This window comes from Ylistrum balloti, unplaced genomic scaffold (assembly GCF_031769215.1).
Source record: "Ylistrum balloti isolate Yb309-2 unplaced genomic scaffold, AGI_CSIRO_Ybal_v1 Utg369808, whole genome shotgun sequence".
Classification (NCBI taxonomy): Eukaryota; Metazoa; Mollusca; class Bivalvia; order Pectinida; family Pectinidae; genus Ylistrum; species Ylistrum balloti.
This window is the reverse complement of record NW_026781982.1, coordinates 1662414-1679099: the sequence shown is the minus strand read 5'-3', so window position 1 is coordinate 1679099 and position 16686 is coordinate 1662414. Positions and strand designations below refer to the sequence as shown.

At 33.0% G+C, this 16686-nt stretch overlaps 1 protein-coding gene across 2 annotated transcripts; it reads left to right on the top strand.

The window, feature by feature from the left end:
- The first annotated feature begins 2233 nt into the window (after positions 1-2233).
- On the top strand, positions 2234-9665 carry LOC132544743 (endonuclease V-like). 2 transcript variants are annotated; one of them, XR_009554013.1, is made up of 8 exons: positions 2234-2634; positions 3303-3498; positions 3776-3910; positions 4850-4889; positions 5207-5319; positions 5697-5765; positions 7719-7839; positions 8847-8913. XR_009554013.1 is itself a non-coding variant. In XM_060208392.1 (8 exons), the coding sequence occupies exons 1-8, from the start codon at positions 2459-2461 to the stop codon at positions 8922-8924; spliced, it is 936 nt and encodes a 311-aa protein (XP_060064375.1). In that variant the 5' UTR covers positions 2234-2458; the 3' UTR covers positions 8925-9665. The 2 variants fall into 2 exon arrangements, 1 of the variants encoding a protein (XP_060064375.1); XM_060208392.1 differs by having other exon boundaries at positions 7711-7839; positions 8847-9665.
- Positions 9666-16686: the final 7021 nt, after the last annotated feature.

Genomic DNA, 16686 nt, shown 5'->3' with positions numbered 1-16686 from the left:
GAAGGACGAAACAGCTGTATGATGTACCATCACTGGCGAGGCCTTGAAGGACGAAACAGTTCTATGATGCAGTTTAATCTATTGTTTGGCTTTACTGTATCTCACTCTTAATTATGAAAAGGTGTTATTCACTTGTGTGTCTTTTGTTCAATCTTTATGTTTAACATACTCAACAATGAATCCAGATTGACAGAATCTTTACAACAGTTCACTATCGACTAAGGAACGATAGTCTGTTGACAAACGTTCTAGATGCATTTTCGTCCCATTAGTATTCTGATATACTAAAGGCAGACTGAAGGGACGCGCCAAGTCAATGATTCATCCAATCTTTATTTGTTGTACATGTCCCTGTTTTAATATTAAAATCCTTAACCAGAGACAATTTCTTTACATTTATAGCGAGCGCTTCAAGGTATTGTGTGTGTTGTTATTCAACTCCAACAAACTACCCATACGATCAAGTTTAAACGGAAGTGTGGCTGGAACATCATTACCCACAATACACTTACCGCAGCACGCAATGAGAACTACTGACCCGTTGAATGGATTGAAATGATTTTGACCAACAAAATAACGTTTTAAGCTCTCATGTAGAAATGAAATCATACTAAAAATCTTAAATAATTCAAATGGATTTAACTAATATATACTTTAATGGTTTTAAACGCATATAACGAATATCTCGTTGAAAAATTACAATTTTAACCATTCAAGATATGTGCACGATTGTGCACCGATGTATCTGATTTCCGGTTTAACCTTCGGGAACTTTCGTAACTTTCCGTACGACATCGTCTCTTACACGAAAACAGCCGAAAGGTACTGATTTGGCGAAAACCCTGTCCTGTCTCCTAACAATATTAATTCTGCAAGATGTGGATATTCTTTCGATAACTGTTTGAAATTAATTATGATCAAATATATGAATGTTTAGAAATTTTCCAGCAGACACTTGTAAGGCACGATGATAAGATAACTATTGGTGATTTTTTTTTTTCAGAAAAATGCATTTTATGTAATATATTGTGACTTTTGAATTTCGTTTGAACATTTACATTTATATTGATTTTCTGAATTACAATGTATAACACAATAGTCTCAACAGTGTTTATAACTTCACCCTCTTTTTGCTATCAAGACAAGTCAACATTGCTTAAAAAACTGAAGGTTCAAAGCATTTTATGATTTGTTAATTAACAGATCGAAAACATTCAATAGCAAAGTGAAAAGAAAACGATGGTGGAGAACATTCTGTTGTTAATAAATGAAACTTTGTTAAACATATAACCACCGCCGTTACAAATCCGACTAAAACCATATTGTATTTCATAATATTTTGACTACAAACTCTTTTTTTAAGCAAAATCGTTATATAGTCCTCTTTGCAATATCTGTAACTCTGAAAGGGAAATTCTTGTACATTTATTTTGAAAACATTTTTTTTTTTATCAATTTTTAAGTCTAGATATGTTGTCAAAGACTTTATTAATACATTTACTGTTACCATTGAAACCGATGACCCTCATCACAAATTTCAGTTTTTCTGGGCCAATGCTCTGAAAACGTTCAAGATAATTGCTCAAAATTTTTTACACTTATTAGGCTTGTAGTATTTTTTGCTATTGGGGAAGTTCACCATTTAACTACTTTCTCTGTTACCATGGAAACAGATAGCCCAAATAACAAAATTAAGTTTTGTCAGGCCAGTTCTCTTAAACCATTCAAGGTAATTACCCGTTACTCATAACTTTGTACAGGCATCAAGCTAGTACTTTAGCAAAAGTTCTCAATTTCAATACTTTTTATGGAATTATTTGAATCGAACCCCGGACGGCTAGGTGAAAGACAAGTGTGTTACAACTGTGCCACCAAATCATCGACTGATCATGTTGATACATTGTTTTCTAGAAGATCAACAAGATGTAATGATGATGATGATGATGATGATGATGATATATTGGTACATTTGTATGTGCAGATGTTTTGTTAAAATCTTGCGAAATGAACAATTTTAAAAACACGCTTCAGTGCAGACACCGCTCAGGCTGTTCAAAATGTGCATCTTGTTGACCAACTTGAGCTCGCTTTTAGGCAGTGCCTATTTCATATTATATTCTCTAAAGAAAGCTCATGCCTCCTTAACTTTCAAACATGTAAGCCTCGAATGACCCAGACGCACTTCCGGTAAATCATGCTACTTCCGGGAAAAATAACGTATAAACAGTTCTTGCTGACAATTTCGTCAGTCACCTTATTCAGTTATACACTTATTTGTATGATAAAAGGCATATATTCTAGCACAGATATTTTCAGGCGATACTACAATTAAATACCTTCCTTTGCCTTGATGAACGTGAACGGTTTCAGAATAAGCTTTCGACTAAGACCCAAAGTCGTGCCCAACAACCACTTAACAACTGGCGCTGACTTTAATAGGTCCTAGTTTATAAGATATATGTTAATTATGTATCGGCGCTATTTAGAGATACTTAAGTCTTACATCTTCGGTGACACTGAATCGACAGATGACAGTAAAGAAACGAAGAATGAAGTTGAAGAATCCCAACGTTGCGAGAATACTGAACTGAAATCGGAAACAATTCCGGACGAGGTCCGAGCGAAATGGGAGAGGTATGACGGAGATAAAAACGATGTCAGATGTTTTGAAATTCATTGATGTTATTTTTCATTACAGATTTCTAAATATATTGGAAAGAAAACTTCAATTTTTCATATGAAGTTTCCTTAATAAACTGACTACAATCAAATACACGTGCACAAAACACCCATTGTCTACTATATATAGTTCTTCTATACAGACGTATATGGTAATAACGCTTGTGGGTATAGACCTTTGTAACTCCTAATTAAATGTAAGGCCGTTACAATAGAGCATGATTCAACACAATGTAAACTGATTTTAAAGATAAAATACATAGTCGGAAAAAGAAATGTGAATATAAATTTCATGTGAATATTTATATAAAAGCTATTTCATCAAAAGAAGAATCTCTCAATGTATGGATGTGAGTTAGTATTGATATCAATACCCCTGTTTCCTCTGACTGGTGATCTGGACAACATATTATGAAAAGAATGGTATCCTTGGTAGTATGACATGATTGAGGCTAAGATGTTAAGTTATTTTCCCAATTTTCAGGAAAACTTTCATTCACTGGTTTATCTTAACAAAAAGTTCAGAACACAGACATTCCTTGGAAAAGCCATATTAAATAATGACATTTTTTGTTGTTTTTTTAGTTTTGTTCTTTCGTTTACTTTGTTTTATTTAATTCTAGTGAACAGCAGAGGTTAAAGACCAATGTGATTGACTCTGATGCAGATGTGGTAAAGGAGATTCGACAATCTTCAGGACAACCTGGCAAGGGTGACATGCGTCAGTTTTATCTTGGAGGTGTTGACATTTCATTTGTAAAGGGAGATAATGTGAACGCTTGTGCTGCTTTAGTAGTGGTCAGCTTTCCTAGTCTAGAGGTTGGTAATAACTCGACTTTAAAGACAATTTTGAAATCTATATCAACTGTTATGACACTATTAAAATATCAGATATACAAAGAACTGGTTTTATAAACTATTGAAAATGAAAATTTATTTCAAATATAAGTTGTCACATTATGCCAAGATGTGAAATGAAAAAATAATATGCTATGTAAGTTTTTCCCGTATGATAAGCACTTTAAAAATGGATTTTGTTTTTTTTCTTTGCATCAATCTCACACAAAAAATAAGATGTATTTATTTTCTGTTTCAGGTAGTCTATGAAGATTATGAAATGATCAAATTGACAGCTCCATATGTGTCAGGTTTCCTTGCCTTCAGAGAGGTAGATTTTATTGTAGCCTTATATCGTAAAGTCCAGAAGAATGATCCTGAACACACACCAGATGTAAGACTGAATTGATTCATCTGTACTTCTCTATCTCTATTTCAACTCTTTTCTCTGTCCATCTTAACAGATGCTCAGAAATTAGTAACTGAATAAATGATTTGTTATCATAGCAGTGCTGTTTCTGTAGAAGACATCTTTGTCATCATGAGGCAAATGTGAATATTGAAACAGAATCTAATATTATATACATTTACAATGTACTTGAAACCTACAAGAAAAAGTTGTTGATTGTCAAAATAAGAACAAGCTTCAGGATTGACTTTGATCTCCATACTAAAGTTTTTGTCTTTCTTGCCATCAAGATAAATAGAGGTATTGTCTTACATAAAGAATTATTATTATCTTGATTACAAAGATAAATTTTAATCTCTACACATACATTGACGTACATATGATACCTGTGATGTCTGTTCAAATTACTAGTATTTATCTTAATAATAATATATATTTATAATAAGTTTATTCAGGAAAGATTTGCACAAATGTATACAAAGCACGATAAATAAAATACATGTTACATAGTACATAAGGTGTAAAATTTACATAAATAAAACATGCAACACCGGAACATAAAATCACAATAAAGACAGCTGATATATGTTAAACAAATCTATCCAAGGATAACCCAAAAAGCGTAATAATATACACTTATTTCCGTTGGGGTCCTTCTGTAAATACATTATAAAATACATTATGATTATACATTAATTTCTTCCGTGTTTGCCTGTTATAAATTAATTTATTGATAATCAAGGATGGTAATACTGTCTAAATGGATCTCCTTTCAGAACACTTTTTTCAGGTATTTTATGCGCAGAACTCAATCTGATAATTTTCCAACAGGTACACAGAAACATATCATTAATGAATTCTTAAGTTTGGAAACTGGATTTCATTGTAAAGTCTACATATGTTGTTGTTTATTGTTTGTTTCAGATTATACTTGTGGATGGTAATGGGATCCTGCATCATCGACGTAAGTTATTCATGTTTTTTTTTATCTCTAGATATAATTATGGCAACTTGTATCAGTAGTATTGGATGAATATATATGATCCCATTTAGCCTCGTTTTTGGTGCTTATGTATTTACATTGCTGATGTGGTGATTTTGTTTTCTTTTATTTCAAATTAACTCTTAAACATTTTTTATACATGACAAGTATATTTTGAAGTGATATTCAAACAATATTTAACACCTACATTGAAGTTATTTTAAATGTGTGATTAAGAGTGACTCATGATTTGTTCAAAGTTGTAATGTATTCACTGAGAAATCTAGTTTTTATTGCAGAGTTTGGCCTGGCTTGTCACCTAGGAGTTCTATTGGACATTCCCTGTATAGGGGTAGCCAAAAAGTTGTGTCAGGTAGATGGTCTTGAGAAGGATGCAGACCATACAACAAAGGTAGAGTTATCTTTCTTGAATGCAATCAAAGCAGTAGTAATTAAGTAAACATAGGGATAGCTTTTAGTCAGTATCAGGAATGTTGTGCTCGTTCCAATAGCAATTTGAAATCCATATTTACACAAATGTTTACCCAATGTTTTCTATAAATATTTCCAATCTTTGACAAAATATTTCATTCTTTTCTCTTTGTAATTTGTCCTATGTTTGCCATAATTGTTAAATAAGGGAGAATGGTTCGTGTGAAGAACTAGCTTACAAGTGAAGTATTCTTTGCTGTTACAACTGATAAATGGACACCCTTTGAAATTGTCTTAAAATGATTAGAAACAAGAAAACAACAGGTGTTTAATCAGAAACATATCTGTCTGATTTAGATTAAAGAACTGAAAAAGGGCGGTGATATGTTCCAACTGATTGGTGACTCTGGGAGATGTCTGGGAATGGTGAGTGTGAAACTATTTGTATCAACTTGATATTTGATAAGAGTTTAAAATACATTTCTGAACTAATCACTTACTTGTCATGAAAAAATGTTGCTGTTTACTCCTCCCATCAATCATTGTAGCACCTTGTCCAGGTCTTATCTCTCGAATGATAGTTTTAAGAGAACATGTTTTCCATGATGTGTTTACTATTATATACAATAGAAATTCTTACTTCTTATTTTTCTTTTTTTTTGTGCTGTCATACATCTCTCTCTCCCTCTCCCCCTCTCCCCTCAGTGTGTGTGTGTGTGTGTGAGGGTGAGTGTGTGAGTGTGTGTGTGTGTGTGTAAGAGTGTGAGGGTGTGTGTAAGTGTGTGTAAGAGTGTGTAAGAGGGTGAGTGTGTGAGGGCGTGGGTGTGTGTGTGTAAGTGTGTGTATGTATGTGAGTGTACATGTGTGGTAGGTTCAAGAGAACAATTTATTACTTCATCATCATGTAATAGCTAATGTTTGATATGATTCCTGATGATATGTGTGATGGACGTGAAGGATGGGTGAATGAATTAATGTATGTGGCGTTAACATGTATACTATTTAATTTATGTAAAAAAAAATTGAAAATAAAACATATACAAAAAAAAAATAGAAATTCTTACAATGTAAGGATGTAAGGATCTGTATTTAAGAATCAGACAGCTGAGGTCTTTATCAGTGACTTACAACATAGGGATGTGAAGATCTGTATTTAAGAATCAGACAGCTGAGGTCTATCAGTGACTTACAACATAGGGATGTAAGGATCTGTATTTAAGAATCAGACAGCTGAGGTCTTTATCAGTGACTTACAACATAGGGATGTAAGGATCTGTATTTTAGAATCAGACAGCTGAGGTCTTTATCAGTGTCTTACAACATAGGGATGTGAAGATCTGTATTTAAGAATCAGACAGCTGAGGTCTTTATCAGTGACTTACAACATAGGGATGTAAGGATCTGTATTTAAGAATCAGACAGCTGAGGTCTTTATCAGTGACTTACAACATAGGGATGTAAGGATCTGTATTTTAGAATCAGACAGCTGAGGTCTTTATCAGTGACTTACAACATAGGGATGTAAGGATCTGTATTTAAGAATCAGACAGCTGAGGTCTTTATCAGTGACTTACAACATAGGGATGTAAGGATCTGTATTTTAGAATCAGACAGCTGAGGTCTTTATCAGTGACTTACAACATAGGGATGTAAGGATCTGTATTTAAGAATCAGACAGCTGAGGTCTTTATCAGTGACTTACAACATAGGGATGTAAGGATCTGTATTTAAGAATCAGACAGCTGAGGTCTTTATCAGTAACTTACAACATAGGGATGTGAAGATCTGTATTTAAGAATCAGACAGCTGAGGTCTTTATCAGTGACTTACAACATAGGGCTGTAAGGATCTGTATTTAAGAATCAGACAGCTGAGGTCTTTATCAGTGACTTACAACATAGGGATGTAAGGATCTGTATTTAAGAATCAGACAGCTGAGGTCTTTATCAGTGACTTACAACATAGGGATGTAAGGATCTGTATTTAAGAATCAGACAGCTGAGGTCTTTATCAGTAACTTACAACATAGGGATGTGAAGATCTGTATTTAAGAATCAGACAGCTGAGGTCTTTATCAGTGACTTACAACATAGGGATGTGAAGATCTGTATTTAAGAATCAGACAGCTGAGGTCTTTATCAGTGACTTACAACATAGGGATGTAAGGATCTGTTTTTTTACAACTTTTAATATAGACTTTGAACTTTGAACCCTTGCAACTTGTGTAAGGTATTGTTATAGTTGACCTTGAAATATCCAATTCAATCTTGAAAAATTGTAAATCATCATTTTTGTGTGTAGCAATATTTGATAGAAGTGAACAGTTTTGATACCTGATACATCATAATTACATGTATGTTTTCTCTCCCAGACTCTCAGGAGCCACGACACGAGTACCAACCCCATCTATGTCTCAACAGGACATCGGATCTCCCTTGACTCCGCCACTTGGCTGGTCCACCAGTGCTGTAGATACCGAGTTCCAGAACCTGTCCGACTGGTATGTTTGTAACAGATCTACAGTTTCTTTACACAGTCAATAGATAATCTTATATACATTGTATTACCAGAACCTCAGGCTGTCTAGTGTCCCTAAAATTCCTAAAAAATCCTAATTTTTTTCAGTCTTGCTAAAATTCCTATAAAAATGAAAAATTCAAAAGGAATTCCTAAAAACACCCTAATTTGTCACTTCAGTTCCTACTTTTTTTTTTATATTTCTTACAATTTACTGAAAATGTTTCATTAAATTCATACTTAAAATGTATTTTAATGTAGTCTGTAGTTCTAATTCAGGGTAGACAATGAAAGGCAGTTGACCAGTGGATCTATGTACCCAGATTGTTATTGGTTGTGACTGAGTGACAGAGGTGTGATTCTTAAGGTCACAGCCAACAGCAGCTGGGACACTGAAACCCTGGAAGGCACCTTTCCTGCAATTAAGGCATTGTATGTTAGTTTCTATTTTGTCAAATTTGCAAAGGTAAGTCAGTTTAATGCTTTCATACTCCCTATTCTAGTTACAAAATTCCTAATTTTAGCCCTAAATTTGCCCTAAAATTTTGTCAAAAAGTGCTAGGCAGCCTGGAACCTGTCCGACTGGTATGTTTGTAACAGATCTACAGTTTCTTTACACGGTCAATAGATAATCTTATATGTAGTATGTTAACTTTATTCCTTCTACAATAATTGTAAAACAAGTCTTAAGATTGTATTAATCACTCTTTATATCCTGGATGAAAGTGTATGAGTGGGTCTAATTGTGGGAGAGAAACAGGGGTATTTGGGGATAACTGTGTTGACGTTAGGTGACCCTATATCTTGTCATATCCATTCAGGAATGTCTAGCCAACAAGTGTGTTATCAATGCACCACCATCCCACAAAACAGGTAACTTTATGAAATCTGAAATTTAATTTTCAGACTTCATGGTCTATCAGAGTATCTTTATGCAATATTTGAGATATTTCTGAAACTTTTGCATAATGAACATTACTTGTATTACAGGCAGATGTCAACTCTAGGGAGTACCTGAGAAACAATTTCAAACCGGACAAATTAGCAGATCCAGCTGATGATGTTTGAAAAATATGTTTATCTTTTGAATAATTCATTGATTTATCACTGTTTTAAATGTCAGAATAGAAAATCATGTATGTTGTAGTAAGAGAAATCCTTCTGAACATTATGTTAATGACATTTAAACTTCTAGCAACGGTATTTTGACACCCAAAAGAAAGTTCACACAAAAAATTGTTTATTTTAATAATTCCATATGTAAAATAGAATTTTTCAAAAATGTCTGAATTTTTCCAAATTGAATGCAGGCTAGCAGGAATTGAAGTTTTCCTGTTAGTGTGTTGTGTATCAATAATAGTACTTTGGTGCCTTAGCAGATATCATGTGTTTTTGTTACATATATACAGGGTACATGTGTTGATACCATTCAATTACACATTGCACCATTTTTGACTTGTGCAGTGTATCACAATTTAGACTACGAATATGTCAGCAATTTTTTACTTTCACTTTGTACCATGAAAAGGCACAAGATTTTTACATTTGATTATTGAAGATATTTTTTCATCTTTTAATGCCTTACTATGTGGATGTGATGCAGATGAAAGTTTTAGAATTTTAATACTACATAAGATTATTACTGTAATATTTTGATAACTTGTTTGAAACATTCTGCAATTATTTGTGACAGTGAATATCAAAATTGAATGTAGAAATATTTCAAAAAGTAAAAACAATTTATGACATACTGTAAAATCTTATATTATGGTGGGCGTCTTATTTTTGTGATTTTTTCAAAATAATTTTTTCGTGGACGACTTTAGCTCAATGATTCTACTTATGTCATCAGTTTGTAGACATATGAATGAATTGACTAAGAGTACCGAAAAAATGATTGAAAATCAGTCTCCCACAAAAGTGGATGATTTTACAGCTCTACGGGTACTAGATTGCAGATATCACAGATAGTTTGACTGAATCATTTAACTTATCTTTGTACTGGTATTACACACCTGGATATGTGTGACAGAGGGTTGAGAATGAATGTTTGTACGTACAGTGTGTGAGATGATCTCTCCTATGATGGTGGAGACTCACATTACATGAAAGTTGGTTTAAAGACAAAACTTTTTAACATGGTGTACTTACCTATATTTCAGAAACACAAGCAATATTAAGTTACTGTTTAGGAAAACAAATTCTTCTATATCATAAAATGATCATGTGGATTGTTTTTTTTTTAATTTTGGTAAAACAATATTTCTTCATTTCAGTCTTAAATATGAAATTACAATTAAGATAGAACTAGAGTATTTTTATTTTTTTATAAAGAAAATTTATCAGTTTTAAAGTACAAGGCACGTCCATGCAAAGTCGTTATACATACATGTTTATATCTGTGATAATATCTGATGTTGACCTGTTTTCCTGATGGTTGATTTATACAAAACATTATTTTACGTTGTTAAAAGAATTTTGTTATTTCAATAAATTATAATAGTTTCTATAAACATTATCAGTATTGTTTTTTATTGAGGGAGTGAATATGAACTGTATTATGCTATAGGATGAAATATTATGACAAAATCACAAAAACTAAGAAACAAGGAAGATTATAATAAGAGGGTAAAAATAAATCTATATTAAACATGTGACTTAAGTTCACACATATTGGACGGGAGTTAGAACAGGTACTTAGACTTAATGAATTAAAGACAAGGGGCATAACTTTTGTCAGTGTGACTTCATTTTAGGGGTTATGGTCAGGTGTACCGCGTCATGGATACAGGTCTAGATAAGTAGGAGTTCTTAAGGCAAAACTGACTCATTATGTGTATGGATAAAATAACAAGAGGCCAAACAGGCCTGTATCACTCACCTTCTCTATGACTGAAGAAGAGACAACATTATTAGTAGTAACTTAACTGTTCATTCTTTACAAATGGTCTGATAGAAGGATCACATATATTATATCATTTGTCATAAACCCTAAGTCCTTTGTGTGTGGATCAAGGTCATTCATTTTAACAAACTTGGTAGTCTTTCGTCCAAACATGCTACAGGCCCAATACCTTGGCCCAGGGACTCTTTGGTTATTGTTTCTATCTTGTTCTACAATCTTTTTAACACATCAGACATTTTGGGAAGGTAAGCCACAAAGTACATCATTTGAATTATATATTTTCCTGAAAAGTCATTCAAAAGTGGTGGTTGCCAGACATTTTTATACGCCTGTCGAAAGACAGGAGACTTCACATGAAGGTTTATTACCAGGTCAAATTCGATAACCAAAATTTTTCGATCATTATTTACAGAGTTATGGCCCTTGGTACATTTGCAAAATAGGTTTCCCCTGAATAACTTGAGTAATTTTTCATTTATTAAATTTGAAACTTCATATGAAGGTTTATACAAAAGGTTTCCGCTCAACAACTTACATGATAACAATTAAATGGAATTCATTGAGGCAGTTTTATTGTCATGGAAGCTGGGTAACTTCGATAGCCGAGAAATGAAATTCATCCAGTTATGGTTGCTCAAATTAGGACGGGCATATTTTGTAATGCTTGTTTATATCAGGGGAAGTAACTTTTGTTAAGAAAAAAATGGACAACAAGGCATTGAAACATAGCTACTCTATATACTATGTACTTAGTTTGGTAAAAATATGAACAAGTACAGTACATTAGACATAGATAATATTCTCGCAATGTCGTGTCTAAATTGGTTTACAAAATTTTAGTGAAGTAAAATACAAAACAGCACAACTTCTATGGTGAAATATATCATAAGTTCCTAATCATCCTTATGTAAATTTATGTACTGGCCGGCAGGTCGTGTAGAACAAATGGTTGACTTATTACAGGGCAATATCTGGGCAATATCTACTGGAGTTTTCTCATCATATCAGAGTTTTAGGGTCAGTGTATACTTTATGGTTCAAGACCTCCAATGATTAAAACTTGTCACAAGATATAATAAACTGAACCAGCACTTTGATACTTTTCAAGTTTATTTAAAAGGTGATGTGATGCAATCAAATTCAACAGCAACAATATTCCTAGTAAACTTTGATGTAGATGTTATTAAAACCCATTCCATCGTCTGTCAAGCTTATCACTATAATATCTGACAGAGTGAAACAACTTCTGTGTAATCTTTTGAACGTCTTCACTGATGGATATCTGGCAGAGTGAAAGAAATTCTGTGTAATCTTTTGAACGTCTTCACTGATGGATATCTGACAGAGTGAAACAACTTCTGTGTAATCTTTTGAACGTCTTCACTGATGGATATCTGACAGAGTGAAACAACTTCTGTGTAATCTTTTGAACGTCTTCACTGATGGATATCTGACAGAGTGAAACAAATTCTGTGTAATCTTTTGAACGTCTTCACTGATGGATATCTGGCAGAGTGAAACAAATTCTGTGTAATCTTTTGAATGTCTTTGCTGATGGATATCTAAAAGACAACAAATTCTGTGTAATCTTTTGAACGTCTTCACTGATGGATATCTGACAGAGTGAAACAAATTCTGTGTAATCTTTTGAACGTCTTCACTGATGGATATCTGGCAGAGTGAAAGAAATTCTGTGTAATCTTTTGAATGTCTTTGCTGATGGATATCTAAAAGACAACAAATTCTGTGTAATCTTTTGAACGTCTTCACTGATGGATATCTGACAGAGTGAAACAAATTCTGTGTAATCTTTTGAATGTCTTTGCTGATGGATATCTAAAAGACAACAAATTCTGTGTAATCTTTTGAACGTCTTCACTGATGGATATCTAAAAGACAACAAATTCTGTGTAATCTTTTGAACGTCTTCACTGATGGATATCTAAAAGACAACAAATTCTGTGTAATCTTTTGAACGTCTTCACTGATGGATATCTAAAAGACAACAAATTCTGTGTAATCTTTTGAACGTCTTTGCTGATGGATATCTAAAAGACAACAAATTCTGTGTAATCTTTTGAACGTCTTCACTGATGGATATCTAAAAGACAACAAATTCTGTGTAATCTTTTGAACGTCTTCACTGATGGATATCTAAAAGACAACAAATTCTGTGTAATCTTTTGAATATCTTTGCTGATGGATATCTAAAAGACAACAAATCCTGTGTAATCTTTTGAACGTCTTCACTGATGGATATCTAAAAGACAACAAATTCTGTGTAATCTTTTGAATGTCTTTGCTGATGGATATCTAAAAGACAACAAATTCTGTGTAATCTTTTGAACGTCTTCACTGATGGATATCTAAAAGACAACAACTTCTGTGTAATCTTTTGAACGTCTTCACTGATGGATATCTAAAAGACAACAAAATCTGTGTAATCTTTTGAACATCTTCACTGATGGATATCTAAAAGACAACAAATTCTGTGTAATCTTTTGAACATCTTCACTGATGGATATCTAAAAGACAACAAAATCTGTGTAATCTTTTGAACATCTTCACTGATGGATATCTAAAAGACAACAAATTCTGTGTAATCTTTTGAACATCTTCACTGATGGATATCTAAAAGACAACAAAATCTGTGTAATCTTTATATCTAAAAGACAACAAATTCTGTGTAATCTTTTGAACGTCTTCACTAATGGATATCTAAAAGACAACAAAATCTGAAAATCACATGTGTTCATATTTAATATCTCCATCAAAGTCAATAAAACTTCAAATATTGAAAAAAAGATCAATTTGCTATCTACGAAAAATGACCAAATCTCTTATGATTGAATGATAAGTTAATTTTGCCTTGGCTTTGTTCACAACAAATCCAGTTAACCTGTCCAATAACATGGATTTAAAATGAAAGGTCCCGTTATTTACTACAAAACCTGGATCTACTCTTATATAGAAAAAATCTCTTTACTCTGGTTCCAGAGTAACCAACTTACTGTCACAAAGTGGACTTACATGATCAAAGTGTCAAAAGAGATCTACATACAACTGAATATAGATAGTCTTGGTTTCTATGGTCTGGAAATCTAACGGAAAGGGACTTACTTAAACTTTGTGACCTGACAATTTATAAATCTGTTATCTTTTAGAAAAGCAAAATCCAGTTGTGAAATGCAAGTCTAAGTCGAGTTCTGAATGCACTGAACAGACCTTAAATGAATACTTTGTATAGCACTGACCACAAGGCTTGTTGGTCCTTTAGATAGCACTGACCACAAGGCTTGCTGACTTTGGTCCTATAGATAGCACTGACCACAAGGCTTGCTGACTTTGGTCCTATAGATAGCACTGACCACAAGGCTTGCTGAATTTGGTCCTATAGATAGCACTGCTCTGCCAAACTGATTGACCTGCGATCCATGCTGGTCGATATCTAAGTGAAAGAATTATCAATATTCGACGGTAAATAACATCAATATTTGATGGAAATACTTTGAATTTGTTTTGTGTATCGTCCAATGACATGGTTTAAACATTGAAATGTTTTAATTGAATTGTAACTGATATGACATTACAATGAAAAGCAGTGCTAATAAATCGCCTGTAATTTAATAGTTACATGTACTGCCAACAGAAGGCCTTTGGATAAACTTACTATTTATCAACCAATCAAATGAGAGTATGAAACAGCAGGATGACATTATGATGCTGAAGGTCTGGAAAAGATTTGTTAAGAAATATATCTATCTACAGCATTAACTAGTGATCATTGATCCTTGTCAATTTAAGATTTTTTTTAAAGAACTAATGAAATGAATAATTGCAAAAAACAAAAAAAACCCAAACAAAAGCTGAATTCATCATCTACACATTCTAACAGTCACAAATATCAAAGTAGTGAGATTGAAGAGTTAAAATTGGAAATGTGATGCTAATGAAATTACTTCTCTGGCATGATGACTAGCATGGTAAGAGCACTTAAAACCATCCACATAATTCCTTACAAGTGACCAGTGTTTGTTACATGACCTTGTTTAGTCCAAAAAAAAGTGTCTTGTTGGGCTGAAATTAACCTGCCATATTTAATTTGGGTGATTACATTAATTCAAAATTACGACCACTTCTCAATAATGATGGAGTGTATGACACAGCAGGAAGATTGATGATTTTTTACGATGGAACAGTAAAATGAAAGGTGAATGTGACAGATGATTCTGGATGGAATATACTATTGAAAGGGTATGGCCAATATGGACCGTTCACTATGTATGACACTACATGTCATCATTTCTCTCCATAAAATGAGGGGCACAATTCAAAATATTTTCATTTAGAACAGGAAATTGTCAAAGTGCCCAAAGTATAGCCAGAGTAAACTACAGATGACATTTCTTTTTTTCCAGTAATAGAAAATTTTGTAATCTTTCTATTTCATGATGGTATGACGTTTGAATTGAGTATAACTTCCTTTTTTTGTGTACAACATTGATTTTACTGTACCATGAGAAGCTGTGACAGAAATAGATTTCTATAAATAGATCACCAACATAGTGATTCAGCATCCATTTACTTTGTGAAGATTAAACCTTGAAAAAAAAACAGCACTTTTTTCAGACATGTGTTAACAAGTAATACCTATTATTATTGCTACTTTCACAAATTAAATCTCTTGTGAAGAAATGACAAACACCAAAATCACAAATAAAGTAACGGTGATGATATTCACTGCCACACAGAGTTAAGATATATAAAACTTATAAACAGTGTCAAGACATATAAAAGTTATGACAAATCAAATGAAAATTAATGCAGATTTTTTTCTTATATGCACACCTGCCAAACGAAAAATAAAAAAATGATACCCTAAATCACACACTGATAAATACACTGTCAATGGTCTTTATCTTTCCAATCAATAATGAATTTATTCAATTCTGATATACAAATATTTCAAAATTGAAGTGCACAGCAGTATTCTACAACTGACTAAACAGTCTCAAACGATGTTTATATAAACAACATGAAACAATGTTTAAAAGTCACTTTATCTGAGAAGCCTGACAGGCAGTAGTATCGTTAGTGCACTTAAATACACTACTGTGATTTCTTGGTGAGACTTTGACTCTGCCAAGATATGTATGTCTTTACCGGTAATATATATATATTTAAAAAAAAAAAAAGAAAAAAAAAATATTCATCAGGACATCCATCCTGAATTCTATCACTTCAAACAACAAATGATACCGATAAGATCAAAAGACAATATCTAAATACATGTACTTCTAAACCATATCTCACTAAGGGAGACAACTCATGTATCTACAGAATGTACACATTTACAGGTAAAGAACAATGCCACAAAAATAACCAAACACATTATTTACTGTTTTAGTGGCTGGGCACATTTTATAACAGAAATGGTAATTTTATCTACAACTGGTATAAAAGTGGCTGGTATCAACGTGTGAGAGGCCCTTATATCACAGTGTTGATATCACATCACTGTAAGTAATGTGTAAATGTGATGTCATATCACTATAGAAGAGTGAATGAAGTTTAGGGGATGAAGTGCCTGTAACTATTGATTTCTACGATTCCAATACAATAAAACATTGGTTATGTAGACAATTGTCCCAATTCATTATGTACACAATGAAAATAACTTATAAATACGCAATAAACATAAAATGCCATCATATTATTCTTTTCCATTTACCCAAACAATCCTCCCCACTTAAAAACTGACAAAAACAACAGACCATCTATAAACCTGGTTAAATTATCAATTGGAAATGCGACAGTTGGGTTATTGATAGTGAACTTATAGGTGACAGGACAATTTTTGGGGGATAATCCACTGGTAATGAAGGTGACTGGATTATCTACTGGGAATGAAGGTGACTGGATTAT